General features: G+C 50.2%; 2 protein-coding genes across 13 annotated transcripts in view; both read right to left on the minus strand.

The window, feature by feature from the left end:
• Nucleotides 1–15451: 15451 nt before the first annotated feature.
• Nucleotides 15452–24740, minus strand: ASB10 (ankyrin repeat and SOCS box containing 10). The gene is made up of 5 exons (XM_061587032.1): nt 21912–24740; nt 21314–21581; nt 19429–19933; nt 17157–17270; nt 15452–16227 (listed from the first exon to the last, which is right to left on the minus strand). Exons 1-5 carry the CDS (start codon nt 22099–22101, stop codon nt 16042–16044), a joined length of 1263 nt encoding a protein of 420 aa, XP_061443016.1. The 5' UTR covers nt 22102–24740; the 3' UTR covers nt 15452–16041.
• The window catches only part of IQCA1L (IQ motif containing with AAA domain 1 like), a 38933-nt gene continuing 32519 nt past the window's right edge, over nt 19846–26259 (minus strand). For 11 of the 12 annotated variants that reach the window (XM_061587025.1, XM_061587021.1, XM_061587023.1 and 8 more), the window contains one exon: nt 19846–19933. The gene's annotated coding sequence lies outside the window, so the exon portion shown is untranslated. Of the gene's footprint in view, nt 19934–24840; nt 26110–26259 lie in introns of those variants that run through there. The other variant, XM_061587019.1, reaches the window with a different exon arrangement.

Genomic DNA, 26259 nt, shown 5'->3' on the forward strand with positions numbered 1-26259 from the left:
TTATAAGGTATTTTTGTCTATGTTATTTTATTATAGAGTTGTTCGCCGCTCTGAGCTTTCCAGGAAGATAGAGCGGCATAGAAATGTTTTAAATAAATAAATAAATAAATAAATAAATACCTATCCTTTGATCTCCTACTGACCCTTCCTGTTAAGACTGATATTCTCAGGATGTTGACCACATCTTCCATCCTCTTTTGTTGTTTGTTTGTTTGTGAGGGAGAGAGAGAGGACATCTTCTCTTTGTCTTTCTCTTCACAGCATGAGGGAAACACTAGGCCTAGTGTCTGCATCTCCAACTTAGCCAGTTAGCTAGATGTAGAACTCTTTCCTATCAAGCATGTACTTCCAGAATAAAGTGGTTATTTCTTATTTTAAAGCTTAAAGTCTCAGTCTGACTAATTCCAGGGAAGGTGTGATCTTTAGCAAAGATTCAAACACACAAAGCTCACTCAGATGCTCAAGTGCCTAATTTCGCTACTCTGCAACAAATAGAACCATATCTGGATGGCAATAGCATGATCACAGTTATCCATGCTGTGGGAACCTCCCACCTAGATGTGCAACATGTTGGAAGTGGGTCTGCCTTTGAAAATGGTCTGGAAACTTCAACTGGTTCAAAACAGGGCTGCAAGATTACTAACTGGGACAAGGCCAGTCTGTTGCTGGTGCATCAGCTGCAATGGCTCCCAGTTTGTTTCTAGGGCAGATTAAAGTGCAAAACATAATCTTTAAAGACCTGAATGGCTTGGAGCAGGCTTACCTGAAAAAGAGCTTTCTCCCACATAGATCTGCCCAAACTTTGAGATCCTTTTCAGAGGCCCTGCTCTGTCTGTGTGCCCTTGCAAAGTAAAATGAGGAGGGTGACAACTGGGGGGCAGGGAGTAGTGGAGGTACCGTGTTTGTGGAACCCTCTTCCCAGAGAGGCTAACCTGGCGACTTCTTTATGATAATTTTGGTGCTGGGAAAGACTTTTTTAAATTATCTCAGGCTTTTAGTAATCTGTTATCTTAGTGTTTGAATCACTGTTTGGTCTGAACCACTGCTTATATAGTGTGTACTTATTTGTTGTTGTTGTTGTTATGTCCCTTCAAGTCGGTTGCGACTTACGGCGACCCTATGAATCAGTGACCTCCAGTAGCATCTGTCGTGAACCACCCTGTTCAGATCTTGTAAATTCAGGTCTGTGGCTTCCTTTATGGAATCAATCCATTGTGGGTACTTATAGTTATCTTTAAAACTCATTCTGTTGCTATTTCCTGGAACTGTTATATGCTGAAAATTGTTATTGTATGATATTATGTTTTTAACTATATTTGTGTTTTAGCTCCCCAGAGATTATTAAATTATATAACGTTACTGGGGAACCTTATATAATTATCATAAATAAATAATACATATACAAAGATTCTTCTCTTCTTAAGACCTCTGGACAGCCACTGCCAATCAGAGGTAGACAGTATTGAGCTAGATGGACCCTTGTGGCTTGACATGGAAAAAGGAGGATTCCTAAAGAGCCTTACCTGGTATAAGGGGCTTTTTCTGTCCATCCCAAGAGCCACCCATGGGTGGGTCCTTTGCTGCAGCTCGGCTCCCCTTCTCTGTGTATAGTACTGGGTGCAAAGGATGGACTGGTGTATGTGTGTGAGTGTACCTGCCTGAACTTGCAGCAAGTCATGGCTGTGTCCAAATCAACATTGTTGTGAGAGGGATGGACTCCCAAATGTCTCCTCCTCCTTCTCAGCTCAGCAGCCCAGGCTGCTGCCCAGTTGTGTCAGGGGCTTTTCCATTCTGCACCAATCTACTTGATCTGGGCTTGGTGTTTCTCTGGTCTGCACAAAGCAGGCCTGAGAGAAACATCACTTATTTGCCTATTTCTAGCAACAGGTTGTTCCATAAGGTTGCTAGATGCAAGAGAGGACACCTTTGGGAATAGTGTAGAAAAGGGAATCCTAGCAGTTATGGCTTGCATGACAACCAGCCTCTACCTGCTGATGCAACCTGAGGTGTACTGGCATATTGCAAAGGGCAGGACCTCCTTAGGCTGCCTATTAGCTATGCAGCCAAGTTCAAGGTTATTAATATTTTATTATTAATTGCATTTATATCCCACCTGTCTCCAAGGAGCTCAAGGTGACGTACAAACATGGTTCTCCCCCTCTTAATTTAATCTCCACAACAACCCTGTGAGGTAGGTTACGCTGAGAGGCAGTAATGATAATAATAATATTTAATTTGTTTGTCGCTATCTGGCAATTAGCCACTCTAGGCGACGTACATTAAAATGAGATAAAATACAAAAATTTCAAATGCAATCACATAATAACAATAAATAAAATATTGGACAGTCATCGATACATATAAAAACAGTTATATTAGCAGCATACGACAGATGACAAATCATGGAGATTTACCCGTCCCAAGGACCTCATAGGCCTGTTGGAATAACCACGTCTTCAGGGCCTTGCGGAATACGTCTAGGGAAGGGGCATGTCAGAGATCACATGGGAGGGAGTTCCAGAGAGTGGGGGCCACCACAGAAAAGGCTCTCTCCCTAGTACCCACCAACCTAACTGTTTTGGTTGGCGGGATTGAGAGAAAGCCTTGTGTGGCTGATCTAGTTGGGCGGCATAGTTGGTGGCGGTGGAGGCGCTCTTTCAGGTAAGCAGGGCCGAAACCGTTTAGGGTTTTAAAGGTTAATACCAACACCTTGAATCGGGCTCGGAAGACAACCGGCAGCCAGTGTAGATCAAGTAATACTGGCATGATGTGGTCCCGGCGGCGGCTGTTGGTAAGTAAGCGCGCCGCTGCATTCTGTATAAGTTGTAATTTCCGGGTTGTTTTCAAGGGTAACCCCACGTAAAGCGCATTATAGTAGTCTAATCGAGAGGTGACCAGGGCATGTACCACGAGCGAGAGCTGTTGAACAGGGAGGTAGGGTTGCAGCTTACGTATAAGATGTAATTGATACCAAGCTGCCCGGCTCACAGCCGAAATCTGAGCCTCCATGGACAGCCTGGAATCAAGAACAACTCTGAGGCTGCGGACCTGGTCCTGTAGGGGCAACTTCACCCCATCAAACACCAGGTCAACATCTCCTAACCCTTCCTTGTCTCCCACAAGTAGTACCTTGGTCTTATCAGGGTTCAACTTCAACCTGTTCCTGCCCATCCATCCACTCACGGATCCCAGGCACTTGGACATGGTCTCCACAGCCCTCTCCGGTGAAGATTTAAATGAGAGATAGAGCTGAGTGTCATCCGCATATTGGTGACACTGCAGCCCAAATCTCCTGATGATCTCTCCCAACGGCTTTACATAGAAGTTAAATAGCAAGGGAGAGAGGATAGAGCCCTGTGGCACACCACAATTGAGAGGCCAAGGGTCTGAAACCTCCTCACCCAATGCTACCTGTTGGCGCCTATCAGAAAGAAAGGAGTGGAACCACTGTAAGACCATGCCTCCCAATCCCAAACTCTCCAGGCGATCTAAAAGGATACCGTGGTCTACGGTATCAAAAGCCGCTGAGAGATCCAGGAGGAGAAGGAAGGTGAATTCTCCCCTATCCAATGCCCTCCTCATATCATCAACCAGAGCGACCAAGGCTGTTTCAGTTCCATGTCCAGTCCTGAAACCCGATTGGTATGGATCAAGATAATCCGTTTCATCCAAGTGTGTCTGCAACTGATTTGCCACCACTCTCTCAATGACCTTGCCCAAGAATGGTAAGTTTGAAATTGGGCGGAAGTTGTTTAAGATCTGGGGATCCAAGGAGGACTTCTTTAAGATGGGTTTTATAATAGCCTCCTTGAAGGCTAGTGGCATAACACCCTCTTGCAAGGATGCATTAACCATTGCCTTGATCCCCTCACCCAATTTCTCTTTACAGCTCATAAGGAGCCATGATGGGCAAGGGTCATTTAGACAAGTGGTAGGCTTTACAGATGAGAGCACCTTGTCCACATCCTCAGAAGAAAGAGGCTGAAATCAATCCCATTTGACCGGTTTGCAACTGGTCAACTCTAGTTCACTCACTGTATCCACGGCGTACGGAATCGAGCTCCTCAGGTGCTCGATTTTATCAGCAAAGTGCTTTGCCAATTTGTCACAGGAGGCCTTAGACTGTTCCAAGGGTTCCTGAGCAACTGGACCGACCAGGCTTCGGACCACTTGGAACAACCTCCTGGGACAGCACTCTGCTGACGCAATAGAGGCAGCAAAGAATTCCCTCTTTGCTGCCCTTACCGCCACCTGGTAGGCAGCTATTGCTGCTCTAACCTGTGTTCGGGCATCTTCGGAGCGCGACTTCCGCCACCGGCGCTCTAGTCATCTCACCTCCTGTCTCAATGTACGCAACCGTGGTGTGTACCATGGTGCTACTTGAGTTCTGTTCAGGGGGAGAGGACGTTTCGGAGCCACTCGGTCCAAGGCCTAGTGACTGGCCTAGGGTCACCCAGTGAGCTTCATGGCTGAGTGAAGATTCGAACCCTGGTCTCCCAGGTCCTAGTCCAACACTCTAACTGGTTTTGGTATACAAAGCCCTACACAGGTTGGGACCAGGATACCTGAAAGACCGTCTTACTCCTTATATACCCAGTTGATCACTGTGCTCTGCACTGTTGTCCATGCACTGGTAACCTCCAGGCTGGATTACTGTAATGTGCTCTATGTGGGGCTACCATTGAGGTTGATATGGAAGCTGCAGCTGGTGCAAAATCGCCAACATGTCACCCTGCTGCTGAAAGAATTGCACTGTCTGCCCATTAGCTACCAGGCTAAGTTCAAGGTTCTAGTTTTGGTGTACAAAGCCCTATACATCTTGGGACCAGGATTCCTGAAAGACCGTCTTATCCCTTATATACCCAGTCGATCACTGTGCTGTGCAGGTGAGGGCCTCCTGCAGATACCATCTTATCAGGAGGTCTGTTTCACACAACATAGGAAACAGACCTTTAGTGTAGCGGGACCTACCCTGTAGAACTCCCTCCCCTTAAATATTAGACAGGCGCCATCTCTGTAATCGTTTTGATGCCTGCTGAAAACCTTCGTCTTTCAACAAGCCTTTTAAGTAGTGACCTTATCCCACTCTGTGTCTGTGTTGGAATTGCTTTTTAATATGTTTTTAAAGCTTTTTTTTAAAAAAGCCATTTTTAAAGTTGTTTTGAATGAATGAATGAATGAATGAATGAAACTTTATTTTTACCCCGCCCTTTTTCCAAATTGGAACTCAGGGCGGCTTACAAATAAAACTACATGTAGTTAAAAACATACAAAAATATACAATTAAAATGCAATTAAACTATACACAACCTTAAAACCATGAAACAGGCACTTAAAATACTAAAAAAACAATTTAAAATAATACAAATAACAGCATAAAACAGTAAACAAACCTTGTAGAGCCCAATCCTAAACACCTTGTATCTCAAAAGCCTGTCGGAATAAAAAAGTCTTTACTTGCCGAAGGATGGCAAGAAGGGGGCAATTCATGCCTCCCTAGGAAGGGAGTTCCAGAACCTAGAAGTAGCCGGCGAGAAGGACCTATTTTGTGTCCCCACCAATCGCGCTTGTTTTAATACATTTTAAAGTCTGTTTTTAAGATGCTTTGGAGTGTTTTTAGTGTTTTTGTTTGCCACCCTGGACTCCTATTGGGAGGAAGGGTGGGAAATAAATAAATAAAAACAGCCCCCACAGCAGACATGGCCGCAGTAGGGTCCAAAAATGCACACAGCTGTGCCCATCCATATATACACCCCACCCCCAAGAGCAGCAGCATATCGCACAATGCCCAATTTATCAGGATTGGCATGACTGCAATTTGTGCACAGCTGCCTGGGAGCCAGCTCGTTTGAACACTGGTTCTTTCCTCTGACTGCAGAGATTCTACTCATGCAACACATTGTGCCTTAGCAAAAAGATTTTCATCCGGCTGAAATGCAACATTTAGCTTTCAATTAGAAATGCAAACCACATCCTCATTCGTTGCCGCCCCTCTCATTTGCCAGGGCAGGGAGCTCCCTTCCGTTCTTCCGGCGCTCCGGCCAATGACGTCATCGCTCCTGCTCTGTGAAGCGTCGGGGCGAGCCGTCGAGCGAGGCGATCTCGCTTTGGGGGCCAGAGCTGCGGCAGCGGATGGGCACCGAGGAGAAGCGGGGGCCGGGCCGGGCTCGTTCCCACCGGGGCAATCTAACGGCGTGAGAAAGAGCATCTCGCGAAAACGAAAAAAGGGACCAGGTAAATAAACGAACCGACTGCCTTCTTGGCCGGGCAGTACACCTTAGCGAAGGCACCGCCACTAGCTCAGGACCAGGGCGGGCCGGTGCAGGCCTCGCTGCCTGGCCCTCCCGTTTCCAGGCACTCTCTCCAGCCACACGTCGCCGGAAAGTTACACTTTTCTGAACTGAGTTCTCCGGGACTTTGGTTCAGGCGTCGCGCTGGTTCCAGCTCCCTCTGGTGGCGGCCTGAGGCAGCGACACCCGACTGTCTATGTCGCGGGGGAGGAGGGGCTGGCCGGTTCGACGGGAGGGACCCGAAAGGAGCCTTTGTGCAGGGGGTGGTGGACGGCAGCTGTCCCGCCTCCGGGCTTACAGGAAGGAACGAAAGTCTCAGGTTCCTTCCTGCTGCAGGCAGCTTCTCGTTGGGGAGCGATGCCTGCCTGTGTGTAAATGGCAGGAGCGGAGAGCGGTGCTCGTCGATCAGTCTGCAGCCCTACACCGGCTGAGTTGCCGTGAGAGCCCACGCGTGGAAGAAACAAAGCTGCGCCACCAGCGTTTATTCCTGCGAGTGGCGGCGCGGGTGGGAGGAGAGGCGGAGAGGGGTGGGGCCGCCCAGAAGAATCCGGAGGGCGAGAAGGTCTCCAGCAGCAAGCAGCCCTGGCGCAGCCGCTGCCGTCCGGCTGAAGACGCCCACTCGAGGGCGCTCCTTTGCTAGAGGGATGGAGGGAGGGAGCGCCGCGCAGGGCTGGAGGTGCAACGGGGAGTCTCTTAGGAGAAACGGGCTTAGGCTACTCCAGTCCTGAAAGCGCAACGAGCCGGGGGCGGATCCAAGCAAGCAAGCAGGCCTTGGTCAGGCGCCTCGATCAAGAAGGCCCCAGGTACTTGTGACAATCACTCGGCCGGCCTTTTGCTCTTCTTGGTGCACCCGAACCCATCCCCCCCGTCCATCCTTGGTTCCATCCAGAAGGCTTTTGTGCAACAAGGCCACCCTTCCTCTTCTCCCCCCAACCCCAAGAATCGGGCAGCGTTTCCCCTCCTTTCTGTCCGGCCCTTTGGCCTCCACAGAAAGGAGACAGTGGCTCTCTTAGGAAGAGCCAGCTGCATCCAGCCAAAGGGCCCATCTAGTCCAGCATCCTGGTCTCACAGTAGCCAGCCAGGTGCCCGAGGGAAGCCTGCAAACAGGACCTGAGTGCGACCGCACCCCTCTCCCCTCCTGAGGCCTGCAGCACCCAGCAAATGGTTTTCAGAAGCATCCATAAGAACATAAGAAGAGCCTGCTGGATCAGGCCAGTGGCCCATCTAGTCCAGCATCCTGTTCTCACAGTGGCCAACCAGGTGCCTGGGGGAAGCCCGCAAGCAGGACCAGAGTGCAAGAACACTGTCCCCTCCTGAGGCTTCCGGCAACTGGTTTTCAGAAGCATGCTGCCTCTGACTAGGGTGGCAGAGCACAGCCATCATGGCTAGTAGCCATTGATAGCCCTGTCCTCCATGAATTTGTCTAATCTTCTTTTAAAGCCGTCCAAGCTGGTGGCCATTACTGCATCTTGTGGGAGCAAATTCCATAGTTTAACTATGCGCTGAGTAAAGAAGTACTTCCTTTTGTCTGTCCTGAATCTTCCAACATTCAGCTTCTTTGAATGTCCATGAGTTCTAGTATTATGAGAGAGGGAGAAGAACTGTTCTCTATCCACTTTCTCAGTGCCATGCATAATTTTATACACTTCTATCATGTCTCCTCTGACCCGCCTTTTCTCTAAACTAAAAAGCCCCAAATGCTGCAACCTTTCCTCGTAAGGGAGTCGCTCCATCCCCTTGATCATTCTGGTTGCCCTCTTCTGAACCTTTTCCAACTTTATAATATCCTTTTTGAGATGAGGCGACCAGAACTGTACACAGTATTCCAAATGTGGCCGCACCATAGATTTATACAATGGCATTATGATACCGGCTGTTTTATTTTCAATACCTTTCCTAATTATTCCTAGCATGGAATTTGCCTTTTTCACAGCTGCCACACACTGGGTCGACATTTTCATCGTACTGTCCACTACAACCCCGAGGTCTGTCTCCTGGTCGGTCACCGCCAGTTCAGACCCCATGAGCGTATATGTGAAATGAAGATTTTTTGCTCCAATATGCATAATTTTACACTTGTTTATATTGAATTGCATTTGCCATTTTTCCGCCCATTCACTCAGTTTGGAGAGGTCTTTTTGGAGCTCTTCGCAATCCCTTTTTGTTTTAACAACCCTGAACAATTTAGTATCGTCAGCAAGCTTGGCCACTTCACTGATCACTCCTAATTCTAGGTCATTAATGAACAAGTTGAAAAGTACAGGTCCCAATACTGATCCTTGAGGGACTTCACTTTCTACAGCCCTCCATTCCTACTCTCTGCTTCTTAACCAATTCCTTATCCACAAGAGGACCTCTCCATGACTGCTAAGCTTCCTCAGAAGTCTTTGGCAAGGTACCTTGTCAAACGCTTTTTGAAAGTCTAAGTACACTATGTCCACTGAATCACCTCTATCTATATGCTTGTTGACACTCTCAAAGAATTCTAATAGGTTACTGAGACAGGACTTTCCCTTGCAGAAGCCATGCTGGCTCTGCTTCAGCAAGGCTTGTTCTTCTATGTGCTTAGTTAATCTAGCTTTAATAATACTTTCTACCAGTTTTCCAGGGACAGAAGTTAAGCTAACTGGCCTGTAATTTCCGGGATCCCCTCTGGATCCCTTTTTGAATATTGGCGTTACATTTGCCACTTTCCAGTCCTCAGGCACAGAGGAGGACCAGAGGGACAAGTTACATATTTTAGTTAGCAGATCAGCAATTTCACATTTGAGTTCTTTGAGAACTCTCGGGTGGATGCCATCCGGGCCTGGTGATTTGTCAGTTTTTATATTGTCGATTAAGCCTAGAACTTCCTTTCTCGTTACCACTATTTGTCTCAGTTCCTCAGAATCCCTTCCTACAAATGTTAGTTCAGGTTCAGGGATCTGCCCTATATCTTCCACTGTGAAGACAGATGCAAAGAATTCATTTAGCTTCTCTGCAATCTCCTTATCATTCTTTAGTACACCTTTGACTCCCTTATCATCCAAGGGTCCAATTGCCTCCCTAGATGGTCTCCTGCTTTGAATGTATTTATAGAATATTTTGTTGTTGGTTTTTATGTTCTTAGCAATGTGCTCCTCAAATTCTTTTTAGCATCCCTTATTGTCTTCTTGCATTTCTTTTGCCAGAGTTTGTGTTCTTTTTTATTTTCTTCATTCGGACAAGACTTCCATTTTCTGAAGGAAGACTTTTTGCGTCTAAGAGCTTCCTTGACTTTGCTCGTTAACCATGCTGGCATCTTCTTGGCCCTGGCGGTACCTTTTCTGATCTGCGGTATGCACTCCAGTTGAGCTTCTAATATAGTGTTTTTAAACAACTTCCAAGCATTTTTGAGTGATGTGACCCTCTGGACTTTGTTTTTCAGCTTTCTTTTTACTAGTCCCCTCATTTTTGTGAAGTTTCCACTTTTGAAGTCAAATGTGACCGTGTTGGATTTTCTTGGCAATTGGCCATTTACATGTATGTTTAATTTAATAGCACTGTGGTCACTGCTCCCATACAGCCTCTTTAGCCATTGATAGCTTCCTCTTCCTCCTCCTTCGGGGGTTTGTCTAACCTTCTTTTAAAGCCATCCAAGTTGGTGGCCTTCACTACCTCTTGTGGGAGTGAATTCTGTACTTTAAGCGTGCGCTGCGTGAAGGACTTTCTTTTGTCTGTCCTGAATCTTCCGGCATTCAGATTCATTGGATGTCCATCAGTTCTAGTGTTACTAGAGGGAGAAATTTTTTTCTCTATCCACTGTCTCTATGCCATACATAGTTTTATACACTTCTGTCATATTGCCTCTGACTCTCCTTTTCTCCAAACCAAAGAGCTACAAATGCTGCAACCTTTTCTCACAGGGAGTTGCTGCATCCCTTAATTATTGTGGTTGCCCTTCTCTGAAACTTTTCCAGCTCTACTATATGCTTTTTGAGGTGAGGCAACCAGGAAAAGAATTCCAAATGTGACCGTACCACAGATTTGTATAATGACATTATGATAATAGTTTTATTTTCAACACCTTTCCTCATGATCCCTAGCATGGAACTTGCCTTTTTCACAGTTGCTGCACTGGGCTGACATCTTCATCAAGCTAAGTCTCGTTCCTGGTCAGTCACCGCCAGTTCAGACCCGATGAGCGTATATGTGAAATTAAGATTTTTTTTTGTTTCAATGAGCATAACTTTATATTTGTTTACATTGAATTGATAGGTGTTGACTATTATTTATTTATTTATTACATTTCTACCCTGCCTTTCTTTTCATGCTAGAAACACAAGGCAGCTTCCATACGGTTCCCAGGCGGTCTCCTATCCAGGCACTGACCAGACCTGACCCTGCTTTGCTTCAGCAGGGAGCTGGCCTCATGTTCCTTCAGACCATATGGCCTGATAACTGCAGAGTGCAGCTAGCATCAGCTGTGTGTGCTGTGAGTTTTCATTCTGTTTCCTGACTCCTAACTGAGCAGAGCGGAGGCAGCTGCCTCAGCTGGTCCAGAGGATAGATAAGCAAACCAGCTCTCAGAGAGTGAGCAAACAGAGAGAGCTAATAGGCATTTAGCAGCGAAGTTTGACAGGGGAGGTCCCTAACAAAAACATTTCTGGTAGCACACACCACATACCAGCGGGACTTTCCTGTTAGCCTTCAAGGAGGACAGGACAAAGTACAGGCCATTCCAATACAAGCAGAAAGAAACAAAAAGGTAATAGAGACTATGGACAGAAAGGGCATTCCAGCGGTGGTGACCTGCAAGGTGTGTGCAATGTTTTTTTTCTTGTCTGAGGACAATATGGCGTATATGTGTAACAAGTGCAAGCTGGTGGCGCTGCTGGCAGAAAAAGAGGACTGGAGTGGCGGGTGGCCACACTCAAGAGTATAAGGGAAGACTAAGAGTTCTTAGACAGAACACTGGAACAACAGCAGGAAAGAAGTACAAGAGGTGGAAGAACAAGCATGTTGAAGCAGAAGAGGGGACTTGTGGAGAGCAACAATGAAGTGGAGGAAACTCCATGGAAAAGGGTGATAGGAACAGAAGAGCTAAAAGACACCACCAGTGGAACTACAGAACCACTTCCAGGCACATGAGGATGAGACTGGAGACAGCTTGTGGAGGAAGACGTACAGGAGACTTTGCAGGACAGTGAGCAAGAGTCTGAAGCTCAGTCATGCAGAGGCAATGAAACCATGCCCCACACCAAGAAGAGGGTAGTGGTGGTGGGAGACTTCCTACTGCGTGTGATTGAAACCCAAGTATACCGAGAAGATCCATGGACTCACTAGATATGCTGTCTCCTTGAAGGACAGGTAAGAGATGTGATGGAAGGGCTGCCATCACACATAAAGCCCACTGACAGGTCCCTTTCTTCTCATTCATGTGGGAACAAATGATACTGCCAAGCGAAGCTACGAAGAAATGTCAGACTTTGAAGCTCCAGGAAGGAAACTCAAGGACTTTGGGGCCCAGATAGTTTTCTCATCTATCCTTCTGGTACTTAGAAGAGGAGCCGAAAGGGAAAGAAAAATACTCCAGGTGAATGAATGGCTATGAAGGTGGTGCCGACATGAGAGATTTGGATTCCGGGACCATGGGTTACACTTCCTGGAAAGTGGACTCCTGGCTAATGATGGGAATGTGTTTGGCCACAGCATGGAGAACTTCATTAGGAAGGCCTTAAATTGAGAAAGTGACCATGTTATACTTGAGTTCTTGATTTTAAAGGAAGCAAAAGCTGAGAGTAGCTATATGTGTATATGTGTACCCTGGACTTTAGGACAGCTGATTTTAATAAACTCAGAAGAATGGAAAGTAAGGTTCTATGGCGGATATGGACTGCCTTCAATTTGATCCCAACTTATGGCTACCCTCTGAATAGGGATTTTATGGTAAGCGGTATTCAGAGGGGGTTTACCATTTCCTCCCTCTGAGGCTAGTCCTCCCTAACTGGCTAGGGCCTGCTCAGCTTGCCACAGCTGCACAAGCCAGCCCCTTCCTTGTCCGCAACTGCCAGCTGGGGGGCAACTGGGCTCCTTGGAACTATGCCGCTTGCCCACGGCTGCACAGGTGGCAGGGCACGTGACCCCTGAGCCAATCACTGTGGGGGTGATCTTTAGCTGGCCCTTGACACCCAGGAGACACGAGCGGGGATTTGAACTCACAGACTCTGGACTCCCAGCCAGGCTCTCCTCCCCACTGTGCTATACCAGCTTAGGCTCCATGGCAGGTGACCCTAATAAGAAAAGGAGTCCAAGATGGGTGGGAGTGTCTAAAGAAGGAAATTCTAAAGGCATAATTGCAAACAATTCCATCAAGGAAAACAGGTGGAAGACAGCAGAAGCAGCCAATATGGCTTCACAAAAAGCTTATAGATGACCTGAAAACAAAAAAGGACACACATAGGAAGTGGAAGGTGTTATGCATATGGAGAATAGCATTCTGAGCTGCGTGTGTGCCAGTGTGTGTATTTACCTAAGATGCAGGTTTTTATTCTACGTTTAAATCACTGAGACTTAAGACTTAGTAAAATAAGAAAAACCTATTTTATTTATAGAAATACATAGTAGATAGGAAAGGCATACTTAATTCTAACTAAGTTGGAGGCGCAACACCCAGACTTGGATATTGCCCTCATGGCTCAAGAGAGATGTCTCCTCTCTCCGGGAGAGTCAAAGCAGAAGACGAAGGAGGGGCAGGTCAGCTTCCCTGAGCATCTCAGTTTACAATGGAAGTTAGGCAGAGAAGAGCACAGGTAAAAGTAGGCAAGCCTAGCCAGCTGGAGGACCCTCACTCTATCTTCCTTCTGGGATGAAAACAAACGAACCGAAACAGGAGTTGCTCTTGCCACACTTCCAACAGAAGGAAGGCCAGGCCGCAAAGGAAAAGTAGGGACAGGTACTACAGAATTGCAGGGATGGCATCAGGAAGACTAAAGCTGAGAATGAGCTGAGGTTAGTGAGAGATGCTAAAAGCAACAAAAAAGCATTCTTCAGGTACATCCGTAGTAAAAGACAGGAAAAAATGGTGGTTCATCTACTTGGTGAGGATGGCAAAATAACAAATAAAAGGCAGAAGTGCTCAATTCGCACTGTGGCTCAGCCTTCTCCCAAAAGAGGGTCTATGACCCTCCTGGCAAACGGAAAGTACAAATTGAAAGGGCAGGATTGCAGCTTAAGGCTGGTATGATAAATGGAAATCAAGGAACACCTAATCACTTTGAATGAGTTCAAACTTCCAGGGCCCGGTGGACTGCATCCTAGAATATTACTATTATTATTATTATTAGATTTATATCCCGCCCTTTCTCCCAGCAGGAGTAATGAAGGAACTTGCTGAAGAATTCTCGGAATCATTGTCTTACTATCTTTGTGAAATTGTGGAGGAAGAGTGAAGTGCTGGATGACTGGAGGGCTAATGTTGTCCCTATCTTTAAAATGCCGCCTTGGGCTCCTACTGGGAGGAAGGGCGGCATATAAATCAAATAATAAATAAATAAATAAAAATAAATAATAAAAGGGGCAAAAAGGAGGAACCTGGGAACTACAGACCAGTCAGCCTGATATCAATCCCTAGGAAAATTCTGGAGATTATAAAACACCTTGAAAACAATGCAGTGATTACTAGAAGCCAACATGGATTTATCAAGAACAAATCTTGCCAGACTAGTTTTATATAATCTTTTGATCAGGTAACCTCCCTGATAGACTGTGGGAATGCTGTGGACATAATATATCTTGACTTCAGAAAAGTGTTTCCCAAAATGCACCATGATATTCTGATAAGTACACTGAATGTGGGCTGGATGGAACAACTATCAGGTGGATCCACAGTTGGCTACAGAATCGTACGCAGTGGCATCACTAGCGGGGTGTGGGGAGTGCGGACCACACCCAGGGGACACCATGAGGGGGGTGACACCCAGAGCAGTCCCATCGCGGGGCAGGGTGCTCACGCTGTTGCCCGGCAAAGGAGCTGAGAAGCACTCCGGGTCCGCATTAGAGCAGCCAACTCCTCGGAGGCAGGCAGGCGGGCGGGTGAGACCAGGAGCAGCATTGGCGGGGCGAAGGAGGCGCACCGGTATTCCCAGGCCTGCTTCTCTGGCTGGGTGCCCCTCCGGCACGCACCCTCCCAGGGGCATGGGTGGCTGGCCTTGTGTGCGTGTGCGTGCACTCAGCAGGACATTTGGGGGCTCACCAAGGAGTTACTGCACCAGGTGACACCAACCCTAGTGACGCCACTGATCGTACTCAAAGAGTGCTTAATGAAAGAATTAGGACTGTTTAGCCTTCAAGTCCACTTTGAGAACTTGAAAGGTTGCCACACAGACGACGGCCAGGATCTCTTCTCGATCACCCCAAGTGCAGGACACAGAATAACGGGGTCAAGATACAGAAAGCCAGATTTCGACTGAACATCAGGAAAAACAATGGAACCAATGACCTAGGGAGGTGGTGGGCTCTCCAACACTGCAGGCGTTCAAGAGGCAGCTGAATAGCCACCTGTCAGGGATGCTTTTACTTGGATTCATGCATTGAGGAGGGGGTTGGACTCGATGGCCTCATAGGCCCCTTCCAACTCTACCGTTCTATGATTATATGCCATTCTACCACCCATTCACTCAGTTCGGAGAGGTCCTTTAGGAGCTCTTCACAATCCCTTTTTGTTTCAACAACCCTCAACAATTTCGTATCATCAGCAAACTTGGTCACTTCACTGCTGACCCTCAACTCCAGATAGTTTATGAACAAGTTAAAAAAGCACAGGTCCCAATACCGATCCTTGGAGGACTCCCCATGACGGCTAAGCTTACTCAGGAGTCTTTGGTGTGGTACCTTCTCAAAAGTCTTCAGAACGTCCAAGGAGGTCATATCCACTGTCTCTTGAATTCTGCCCAGCCCCCTCCCCCCTCCCGGGAGATTTGAAACAGGCACTCGCCTCACCACAACTCTGCGGTTCCCAAGAAGAGCCGCTTTCCTTTACCCCATTCCAGCACAGTGTGGCAGCTGCCGGGACCCGCCTCCAGGCAAGAGACTTGCCAGCCAAGCCCTGGTGTCTCCTGGCCCTTCCCGCCTTGGCTCTGTTGCGGTGCTCAGGCTGTAGCCACATAAAAAGTTCAGGGGGACCAAAAAAAGTAGAGGGAGACTTTTTCTGTAATAAATTTAATTGTATTTTTGTGGAAAAAATTAGCTACACACCTGGTGGGGCCCCCTCAGGCCACAGCCCCCCTGCAAAGGGCAGGTCTGCCTGGCACAGCCCTTGTTTGCGACCTACTTCAAGGCGCCCTCCACCCTGCAGCTGAGACATGGCCCCACTATCACTCTGGGCACTGGGGCTGGTGGTTAACATACACTGCTGAGCCACCCAAGAAGAGGTCAGTTTGGAGGCTGCAATGGGGGTGAGGGGCTCCCAGTCTGAGGCTGGGAGGAGAGAGACGGGGGGAGGGAGTAACCCTAGAACACATCTGCCTTGGTGGTGGGGAGTTCCGATACAGCTGTGGCTTCCTCAGGGCTGTTACTCCCTTGCTAAGCAGGGCAGGGGCGCAAGTAACAAGGGTCTCATTGTGCAGGAGGACAGGCGGGCATGAGGAGCTGCTGCGAAGGGAGCGGTGCAGGGCTCACTTGCCAGAGCCACCCCTTTCCTGACAGAAGTGCCCCCAACACCTCCACTCTGCTGCCCAACACTTCACGGGAGCCTTGAACCAGGTCGGTCACACACACAAACACACAGCCTCCCCTAATACATCACATCTTCAAAGCGGAGCAGCAGAAAATCGTGCAGGGCCGGCGGCAAGTGCAGCCCAGGCAGGACCTGGATCAGGCGGCCTTCAAGGTAGTTCCGGAGGGTGCAACGGGCCAGATGTTGGAGGGCACGGGGGCTCTGGCCCAGGGAGAAGAGCGACTGGAAGAACCGCTGGTGTTGCTGCAAGGAGTGAAGAGAGGAGGCCCTTAGACTGCTGGGAAAGTGGAGGTGTGCATGGGAAGGGGCCTCCCCTCAGCCCCTAGAGTCCACCCTCTCTTTTGCTTGTCCCCCTTTCAGTGTTTATAACGGTTGGAGGCATGCATGTGGGAAGTCACCCTGCTGCTGGAAGAATTGAACTGGCTGCCCATTTGCTACCTGGCCAAGTTCAAGGTTCTGGTTTTGGTGACCAAAGCCCTATACAGCTCGGGACCAGGATACATGGAAGACCATCTTACCCCTTCTATACCCAGTCGATCACTGCGCTCTGCAGGTGAGGGCCTCCTGCAGATACCATCTTATCAGGAGGTCTGTTCCACACAACATAGTAAGTGGACCTTTAGTGTGGTGGCACCTACCCTGTGGAACTCCTTCCCCTTAACTATCAGGCAGGAGCCATCTCTGTTATCATTTTGGCTCCTACTGAAGACCTTCCTCTTTCAACAAGCCTAAGTAGAGACGTCATCCCAGTCTGTGTTGGAACTGCTTTTTTATGTTTTTAAACGTTTTAAAAATGTTTTTTAATTAAAAAAAAATGTCTTAGCTTTTAAGAAAATGTTTTTAAAGATGTCTTGTTTTAATATATTTTAAAGTCTGTTTTTATGATGTTTTAAAGTGTTTTTATTGCTTTTGCGCACTGCGCTCCTGCTAGGAGGAAGGGCGGGATATAAATAAAATAAATAAATAAAGTAGGAGCAAAAGAGGCTTTGGCCTTGCCAGCTTGTGAACCGCCAGCCCTGCTCTACTACGCCCCTTTGCAAAGGGCCATCCGCTGCACCAGTGCCCCAAAGGGGCAGAAGAGGGTGCAGCAAGCCTTGCTGTGTTTGACGTGAGGAGGGTTCTGGAGCCACTTGGGTGCTGTCCCCCCCCCCCCGCAGGGTCCTGGATCTTGCCTGGGTCAGCTCAGCAGGGACTGCCTCGGCCCACTCTTCTGTGACAGGCACGTGCTTGTAACAGTTGACCAGGGCCTCAATGGTGCGGGGGGAAGCATAGCAGTGGCGCAGCACCTGCAATGGAAGAGAGGGAGGCAAGAGGAGAGGCTTCCATCAGAGCTCAGCCCAACTCCACCCTCTGACATGCTGCAAGTGTGGGAAGAGCAGCGCCCATTGGACTCCCTTTGCACGCCTAAGAGGTGGGAGGGGGTCCTCCAGCTGGCTAGGCCGCCCATCCTTACCTGTGCTCCTTCTGGTGTAGACTGACACTCAGGGAGGGAGCTGCCCTCTCCTCCAAGTGCTCCTTCCACCATCCAGCTGAGAGAGGGTCCTCTCCTCTTCACCGGGGAATGACCAAGCCTGGCCATTGTGCCTCCCACTAACTAGCTCTAACTAACGATGCCTTTCTTGTCAACTAGGTATGTCTATAGATAAAGTAGCCGCTCTTGTTTTACATAGTCTAAATTCTCAGTTATTTGAATGCAGGATAAAAGCCTGCTCCTTTCAAGCAAGTCACACACACAGCACACGTAGATTGCATCCACTGCGTCTTAAATTCTCTGCTAATAACCCACACCAGGAAAGAACCCCTGCCTGCAACTGGGGAGAGCAGCTGCCACTCAGTGTAGGTGAAGCTGGGCTAGAGGGGCCAATGGCCTGACTTGGCTCAAGGCAGTTTCCTTGGCTAGGCCGGCTTCTCCAGCACCGCCTCTCCTGTCCTCTGCCTGACTTCTCCCATCCAGCAGTGGCCACCATTCCCCTGACTTCGCCTAGGCCTGCGCAGCATGGCCTTGATGAGGGCCGGCCTGGCCTGGGGCCTGCTGACACAGCTGGGTGATCTGGGACCCTGGACTTGACGGCACTGCAGCCGGCTCTTTAGGCGCCTCTTCAGTGGCAAAGCAGGCAAGTCACATTTATTTTCCTCCTTCCTCTCCCTGTGCTCTACATTCCTGGCATAGATGTACTGCCAAATTGGGGGGGGAGATGCTCTTGAGCAAGTCCAGCATTGCATTTTAAAGTCACATATTGTAGCATCATCGGCTACAGAAATAAAATGCAACCTGTTTTTGCTGCACCGATGCGAAGCAGCGTTGGGGTTATTATTATTATCATCACGTTATTTATATAGTGCCATCAGATGCACATGGCAGTGTATGGGTTGGAAATAAGTGCCCTTTTCCTGTAGGAAAGTGCAGGTGATGAAATGAGCATCAGTAACCATGCACATGTTTGCCCCTCCCAATGCTTTTTAAACATAAGACTGCTGTGATGACCCAATGGGCCATAGCATCTTGGCCAGGTGCTGACTGGGACCCCTTTGCCACTTTCTGGGTGGTTCCCCCCCAGGCACAGGGCCTTAGCCTTCTGCCCCAAAGGTTCAACCCCTGGGCTTTGCCTCTCTGGTACTGGACAAGCAGTGCCCAAGCTGGCTGCATGGAGCACCTCTAGCCTCATCATCTGGTGCTAATAGGAGATTAATTAGTGTTAATTATTAATTTTCCTACATTTTCCCAAAGAGGAGAGCGATCTGCCAACCCTGGGAATTAAGACTGATCATTAACCCTTTGCATGCGGAGGCAGCAGGGATCAGGCACTGCGCGCTCCAAGGACTGTGCCACAGGCAAAGAGCTGCCCCTGTCCCTCGGCCCACAATCCCCAGTGCGCTTGGGTGCAGGCACGTGGAAGGGGGACCTCGGGCTCACAACCTGGAGTGAGGCCAGCCAGGCAGAAGAGAGTCCCAGGCAGTCCTGCAGACGCCCTCGAGTGCGAGCTTCACCGCTGCTGCCCGGAAGGTGACTGAAGCTCTTTTCGTTTTTGTGACGGTTCTGCGTCTGTTGCTGGCCATTAAACTGTTTTAAGGGGCTGTTTTCACTGAAGGATGACGTTGCGTCTTCTGCTTGCTTTATGCACCTGCCGTGCGGGGTCTTAGCCCTAGCAAGAGCCAGATGCGGGGGCCACCTGACGCGGGCCTCGACGCCCCAGAACCTGTTCCTGGGCTGGAACAAGAAAGCCCCCCATGGAGCACACTGCGCAGGCGCCAGGCAATAAGGCGAGACGAGGCGCATCGCCAAGCCGGCTGGCGGATTTCGCCGAGGGGCTTGTCGTTGCCATCGCGGCGTCCCCCACCCCCGCTGAACTGCGAGGCTCGGTCGGGACTCCCAGCCGTAGCCCGAGCGTCCCCGACTGGGGGCCCGCGTTGAGCTTTCCCCCGAGGGCGCCGCCCGCCGCGCACCTTGAGCAGGGCTCCCGGCCAGACGCGAACGGCGCCGTGGTTGAGCAGGTCCCGCACCACCACCTCCGGCCGGTGCTCCAGCTTGTAGGCGGCCGCCTGGAGGATGTTGTGCAAGGCCGTGTTGCCGCTGTAGCTCATGATGTTGACGCTGGCGCCCCGGGCGAGGAGCAGCGCCACCACGCGGGAGTTGGCGGTCTTGCAGGCCTGGTGCAGCGGCCGCTGGCGGTCCACGTCGGCGGCGTCCACTCGAGCGCCCGCGTCCACCAGCTCCCGGCATACGTCGTAGTAGTTGCCTATGGCTCGGGGTGGGTGCGGCTGGGCGCAGGCGGCGTTCAGCGGGGTTTGCCCCTCGGCGTTCTGAGCCTCCAGGTTGGCTCCGTGGCGCAGGAAGACCCGGACGTGCTCTGCTAGGCCCAGCCGGGCCGCCACGTGCAGCGGCGTGTCCCCCTCCTCCTTCGACGCGCCGTTCACGTTTGCGCCGTGGCGCAGCAGGAGCTGAGCGCACCTGGGGGGAGGGGAGCAAAGCAAAGCAGAGCGGTCAGCGGGGAGTGCCCAGACGTGGAGCAGGCACCACCGTCCCACCACCGCGGTGCCCTCCCTGCCTTCACCTGGCGCCTCTCTTGTTCTGCTCCGAGCTCAACCCACCGCGACCCCCGTTGCCCCCCCCGACCCTGGTGTGCTACCAGCGGGGGCTGAGCCTCCTTCAAACTTCATTTAATTTATATCCCGCCCCTCCTCCCAGCAGGAGCCCAAAACTCGCCATGAAGGTTTGGTTTGCTTATTTATAGATTGCCCTAGAAAAGTTCTCAGGGCGGCTCACGAGAAAGAGGTGTAAAATTCAATCTAAACGCTCTTTGTTTTCCTGGCGCAGGGCAGGATCCCTCGCAAAGCCTCGACCTGTGGCGGAGGTTCTCTTAGAGAAAGGCTGAATTTCGCAGCACCTGTCACTGTGAGAAACTGGCCCTCCATCGGCTGGGGGCTCTCTGTGCCCGCTGCCAGGCCAGTAGCCAGCTTAAAAGTTCGGGGGGGGGGCAAAAACAGTAGGGGGATGATTTTTTTCTGTAGTAAATTGATATTTTTCGTAAAAAAATTAGAAGGGCAAGAAAATTTTAGGGGGGCAGGTCCCCTAGTCCCCCCGTGAGTCTAGGGCACTGCTAGGGTGCTTGCACCTGTTGGGGACAGTTCTGAGATTTATGGGGGGCGCGAGGGTTTATCGCTTTGCCCTTCAGCCCAAGCACAATTACCTGCCGTTCTCCCCCCACCCCATTTACTTTCTTCCTCAAAAGGCGGCCCTGCGCGCTCCTCACACTTCGTCGCCCTCCTGAACCGCTTTCTAGCGCAAGCCGCGTCGCCGAGGAGGACAACGGCCCCTTCTGTCCGGGCTAGTTCAGGGGCGAGGTGGGCTTCCACGGGCTCTCCCATTACAGCGCGGTGGCGGCTGAGGTCGGTGTCTTAACGGGAGTAGATTCTCAAATCAATTACTACATTAACCCCCATGAGAGGCCTTGGGGGCTTCTCCGCCGCCGGGGCCAAAGTGACCTTGCCAGCTGTGGTTCCCCCGGCCCTTCAGACGTTTGCTGCTGCTGCTGCCCCTCAGGCAGCTAACTCCGCAGGCATTTTCACCCTCTGGGTCGAGGAGGCGCCCTCCCTGCCTGCCTCCCTCCGCCGGGTCTGTTGTTCCCGGAGTGCCGGCCTGAAGCCTGGCCTGAGATGGCCGCTCTTCGACATCACGGGGCCTGGATAGGCAGTTGCCGTCCTTATCGCCCTTTGGCTGAAGGATAATAGCCTGCCCCCGGCACGCACTTCCAGAGAGCCAAGCGGGGGCACTTCTTCGAGGGAGGGGGCAGAGACGCCCGTCGGGCCGCCGGGGTCTGCTGCCACTCACTCGAGGGAGGCGCGGCTCCGGCACAGGTGCAGCGGCTGGAATCCGCCTTCCGAGGCGGCTTGCGGGTCAGCGCCGAAAGAGAGCAGGAGCCGCGCGCAGTCGGTCGTGGCGGCGGCGCACGCCTCGTGCAAGGCTGTCTGCCCGCCCGGCGCCAGGTCCACGTCCGCCCCGCGGAGCAAGAGGTGGCGCAAGCAGTCCAGGTAGCCGCGGCTGGCGGTGATGTGCAGCGGAGTGGTGAGCTCCTGCTCGTAGGTCAGAGACCAGATCCCTGGGCGGGGGAGAGAGAAGGCCAGAGGCCGGTCAGGCAGGGCAAGCAGAGCCCGAGTGCGCCGCGGGGCCCGGCGAGGCAGCGGCGCTCTGCACATGCTCAGGCACAAGGTCGCATGCTCAAAGCAGCCTCGAGGCCTCAAATGCGGGCCCGCCTGCAAATGTGAGAAGAGTTCAATACAGCCCTCAAGCTCCGAACTACCCGGCGGGGGCAGTCCTCCTCCCACCCACGCGGCGGCAGGTTCCCCCTTGGGAGCTGGAGACCCGGCACCGGCGCCCTCCGCTCCTCGCCCAGCTGCCCCTCCCTCGCCCCCCCTTTCCCTCTGCGCACTCAACCAGCGGACGTTGGAGCGGTAGCTCTTCCACTCGTCGAGGTCGCTGGTGTCGAAGACAGAGTTGGGGCCCACACCGCTCTCGGGGTCGCCCAAGAGGCACAGGATGGCGCATCCGTCGCCAGACAAGAGAGCTCGCCAGAAGGCCTGCGCCGGGCCCTGTGCTTTGCGCGTCGCTATGGGCTCCATGGTCTGCGCTCAGGGCCGCGACGGGCAGAGCCTGGGCTGGTGGGGCCGCCCATCCGGGTGTCGACTCGCAGCCCGTGCTATTCTGGGGCTCTTGCTGCCTTGTGACCCACCAGCAGGGAAGGCTTAAAGGGAAAGCACCGGGCGAAAACTTGGAGGGGAGGAGGAGAGTAGGCGATCTGGACACGGACGCCCTCAGGGAGATGTGCTGCGGCTGAGCCCAGGCGAGGCTTGACCTCAGGCCTACCAGCTCTGCCCTGTGGGCCCTCCCACAACATACCTGGGCCTGCAGTGACCTATTCTGAGGGGAAAGGCAATAAAGCCAGTACAACCTTTTACAAAGGAAAAAATGGACTGCCTTCAAGATCCCGACTTATGGCGACCCTATGAGTACTTTTTTCTTGGTAAGCGGTATTCACAGGTGGTTTACCATTGCCTTCCTCTGAGGCTGAGAGGCAGTGACTGGCCCACGGTCACCCAGTGAGCTTCATGGCTGTGTGGGGATTCGAACTCTGATCTCCCAGGTCGTAGTCCAGCACCTTAACCACTACCCCACACTGTCTCTCTTTACAAAGAAAGGGGCCCAGAAACTGCAGACAGGAGCAAATAAGCAGCAGGGAGCAGGGAGGGAGTGTCTGGGAGGCTGGGGGTGGCAACCTGTGTGAATGCAGCTTGGAGAGGGAAAAGGCGCGTTTATTGGGTGCCTTCATCTAATTCTGTGGGACAAAAATGTACCTGGTACACTCTTCATACACATAAGTAGACCTACAGGGCAGTCTGTCTAGGGCATTGTCACAAATTGTCACCCATACACCTTCCCCAAATTTCAGCCAGGTACCATTTGCTGTTTTCCTTCTAGAAACAAAGAAAAATCATAAAAAGTCACAGAAATGCAATGAATTTTGCCACTGGGGTGCATTTACTACCCTAGCCAATGTTACCATCCTAAAAACACCCTATCCTTCTTTCCACTGGAGTCACGTTTTCCCTCTAACCTTTGCAAAAGCAAACAAGCTTGCAGTCACATGACAAAAGAGTAAGCAAACTAGGAGTTACATTTCCAAGCACTCCCTTTTGCACTGAGGAGCTTTGGCTGTTGGGAGAAAACCATGGCTTCTACAAGCAAAGCAAGTTGTATTTTACAAATTGCTGGGAATTATAAATTCCAGGGAAGTGTTATGAACAACACCTCCCACCCCCGTTAAGGCATTCAAAGGAAAAAAAACCCTTTATTTAGCCAGGGAATTCCCCCACCTCCAACCTCATTTTCTGGGAGAAGCTGGCAAGGGAAGTAACTAATCTGCATCCATCCACAGCTGATTAAAGGCATCCCTCATGGGTTGGGGGGTGTACTTTGACATGCTGCCTTTGAAGAGGACATCCACCTTGGCAACCTTGGGATTTTGCCAAGAGCAACTCCCATTTGGGGAAGGGGGGGGAGTACTCCAGCTGGCTAGGCCACCCATCCTTACCTGTGCTCCTTTTGGTGTAGACTGACACTCAGGGAGGGAGCTGCCCTCTCCTCCACACGCTCCTTCCTCCTCCATCCAGCTGAGAGAGGGTCCTCTCCTCTTCACCGGGGAATGACCAAGCCTGGCCATTGTGCCTCCCACTAACTAGCTCTAACTACCGATGCCTTTCTTGTCAACTAGGTATGTTTATAGATAAAGTAGCTCTTCTTGTTTTACGCAGTCTAAATTCTCAGTTATTTGAATGCAGGATAAAAGCCTGCTCCTTTCAGGCAAATCACCCAGCACACGTAGCTTAACTCTGCTGCATCTTAGTTACATTCTCTACTAACGCATGACAGGCAAGCAGCCACAAGAGACACAGGAAGCCCACCTTGGTTATAATGTTCTCACCAAGCTGGTAGAACTGTGGTAGGAATGTGGTTGGGAACAACTTCCTCACCAGCATTAAGATGGCTGATCATTTGCTTCAGAAATATCTTGCTTATGTTGGCGTCATTAGGAGGAATAAACCCTATATACCGATAGAATTGCTGCCATATCTCCAAAGGCAAGTTCACTCTTCAATCTTTTGCTTTGAGGTGAACATACACTTGTATCGTATGATCTCCCGCAGAAGGGAAATCAGTGCTTCTACTGTCAATCATGCCTCGTGACATGGTAGTATCTGGCATAAACCAGTCATCAGACATCATAACACAGCAAAAGGTGAGGTCGATACTCTGGACCATCTATGCAGATACTATACGTGCAAGCAAAAAGTCAACAGATTGCCCATAGTGCTTGTCTCCAATATGATTGTTGTGGTGGCCATTGGTATCTCTGTGCTATTGGTGCACAGCTATCCGGACTGGAAGTGTACATCTCAAAGGTGCCTACAGCTGGCAACTCTAGAGAAAGTCCTAATTGGCCCAGAGATAGAGTGAAGGATGGAAGGTATACCTGCTCAAAACCCAACCAGCCAGGCAGCGGCATCTACTGTTGGTTATTCAGCCCAAACTCTACCTCCACTCCCAACCATCTGGAACAAGTGGATGCTCCTACCATTGTAGTAGGATAGAGGGTAAGAAAGCCAGCATATGGTGCAACAACTGTGGGGAGTTCCGTAGCAGCGTCTACCGCATGGTGGAAATTAAATGTGTGTGGAGTGTCATCAGGATGGCACAAACCAAATGATGTTTGGGGACATTTCTATAACTAAGGACAGCTGTTTGGTGTTTTTTTTGCAGGTTTCTTAATGGGGTTAGGAAAAAACCCCACAAAAACATTAACATTAGTTCTCAATTGTAATGAAGTTTTTCTAGACAGCTTACAATATTTTCATAACATTTTTACTTTAAAAGATAGCGTTTGTTGTTTGTAAATGAAAATAAAAATCCTTTAAAAGAAACTATTGTTTACTCAATAGGTAGGGCAAGGCCCAAATGTTTACTGCACGTTTCTGGCTCTGGGTGTTGGGGGTGTTGCCAAGTACAGTTCTACTGATGCCACAGACACAAATGTTATCTGGGGTCAAAATATCACCCCACCATTCACTGGAAATCTCATTGGGCTAGAAAGTACACCCCCAACATACTGTGATCCCCCCCCCGACAATGGATTAAGGGAATGTGGGATCTTGGGGGAAAATGAGGTAAGTCACTTCTGTCACACTGAAGCAAGTTTTGACTTGGGGCTCATCTACACTGTGGTTTAGTGTGTGTTTGGTGCTACTCACATCCCCTTTTAATTCACATGATTCACATGACATTACTGGCAAACAAAAGTTATCACAGTTTCCGCCCTGTAATCCATACTAACCCAATCCTGTGATAATCCAAAAAGGGAAGGAAAAAAGTCTCCACTCTGTTTCTCTATGTCTTGTAGACGCTTTGCTCCGCTGCTTTTAGGTGTGTCAGTCGTTTCCTTTTCCACACCCACTCCCTCCTCCACCCTTCTTTCAATTCCTGTGGGCTGAAGAGCAACTTAATGGCTGCTCTCTCCCATACTTATGTTGCTGCAAACAGTTCCTTTATTTTCTTTCCCCCCCTAACTTGTGTACAAAAGCATAACACTGCTCAAACAAAGATTTGTATTTCAGCTGTATCATACCAGTGAAAATACAAATAATTGCACTTCTGGGTTGTTGTTTTTTAATTGAACCCTACTGGTAGAACAAACTGAGCCTGCTCAGTTGCCAGGTAACCAGAGGGAGTGGAAATGTTAAATTAGAGGGTGTGGTCATTAGGAAACTGCATGATTGATCCTTCCCCTCAGTGTGAATATAAAACACCGTGTTTGCAGGTGGCACTGAGCCCTTACTGTGGACGGTGCAAATAGAAAATGGAGGTAACAGCGTCTTTAGTACAAAGTAATGCTCCCGTGTGGATAAGCCCCTTTACCACCATGCAACATCTCCCCACAGAGCACTGACCCCCAACTTGGGCCGCTCCAGCAGCACTCCCCAAGAGGTCCAGCCAGTCTGCTGAGAACATAAAGGAAAGCCCTGCCCTGCGGTGGGGTGAGTCCCAAGGGCCCCGTGCTCCAGCATCCTTGTTTCTCTCTGGGAAGCAAGCAAGTAGAACATGAGTGCAACACCAGCACTCTCCTGGCTGGTGATCCTTAGCAACTGGTACCCAGCGGTATCCTGCCTCTGGTCCTGAAGGTAATCCGCAGCCATCCTGACTAGTAGCAATGGGAGCATGATTATCTC

The sequence above is a fragment of the Rhineura floridana genome, chromosome 10, assembly GCF_030035675.1.
Source record: "Rhineura floridana isolate rRhiFlo1 chromosome 10, rRhiFlo1.hap2, whole genome shotgun sequence".
Classification (NCBI taxonomy): Eukaryota; Metazoa; Chordata; class Lepidosauria; order Squamata; family Rhineuridae; genus Rhineura; species Rhineura floridana.

Coding starts and splice junctions, on each gene's coding strand:
- ASB10 (XM_061587032.1), bottom strand. CDS start 22,101: ATGGAGCCCATAGCGACGCGCAAAGCACAGGGCCCGGCGCAGGCCTTC. Junction 21,582..21,911: donor CTCCAACGTCCGCTGGTTGA/GTGCGCAGAGGG, acceptor TCCCCCGCCCAG/GGATCTGGTCTCTGACCTAC. Junction 19,934..21,313: donor CGGAGCCGCGCCTCCCTCGA/GTGAGTGGCAGC, acceptor CCCTCCCCCCAG/GTGCGCTCAGCTCCTGCTGC.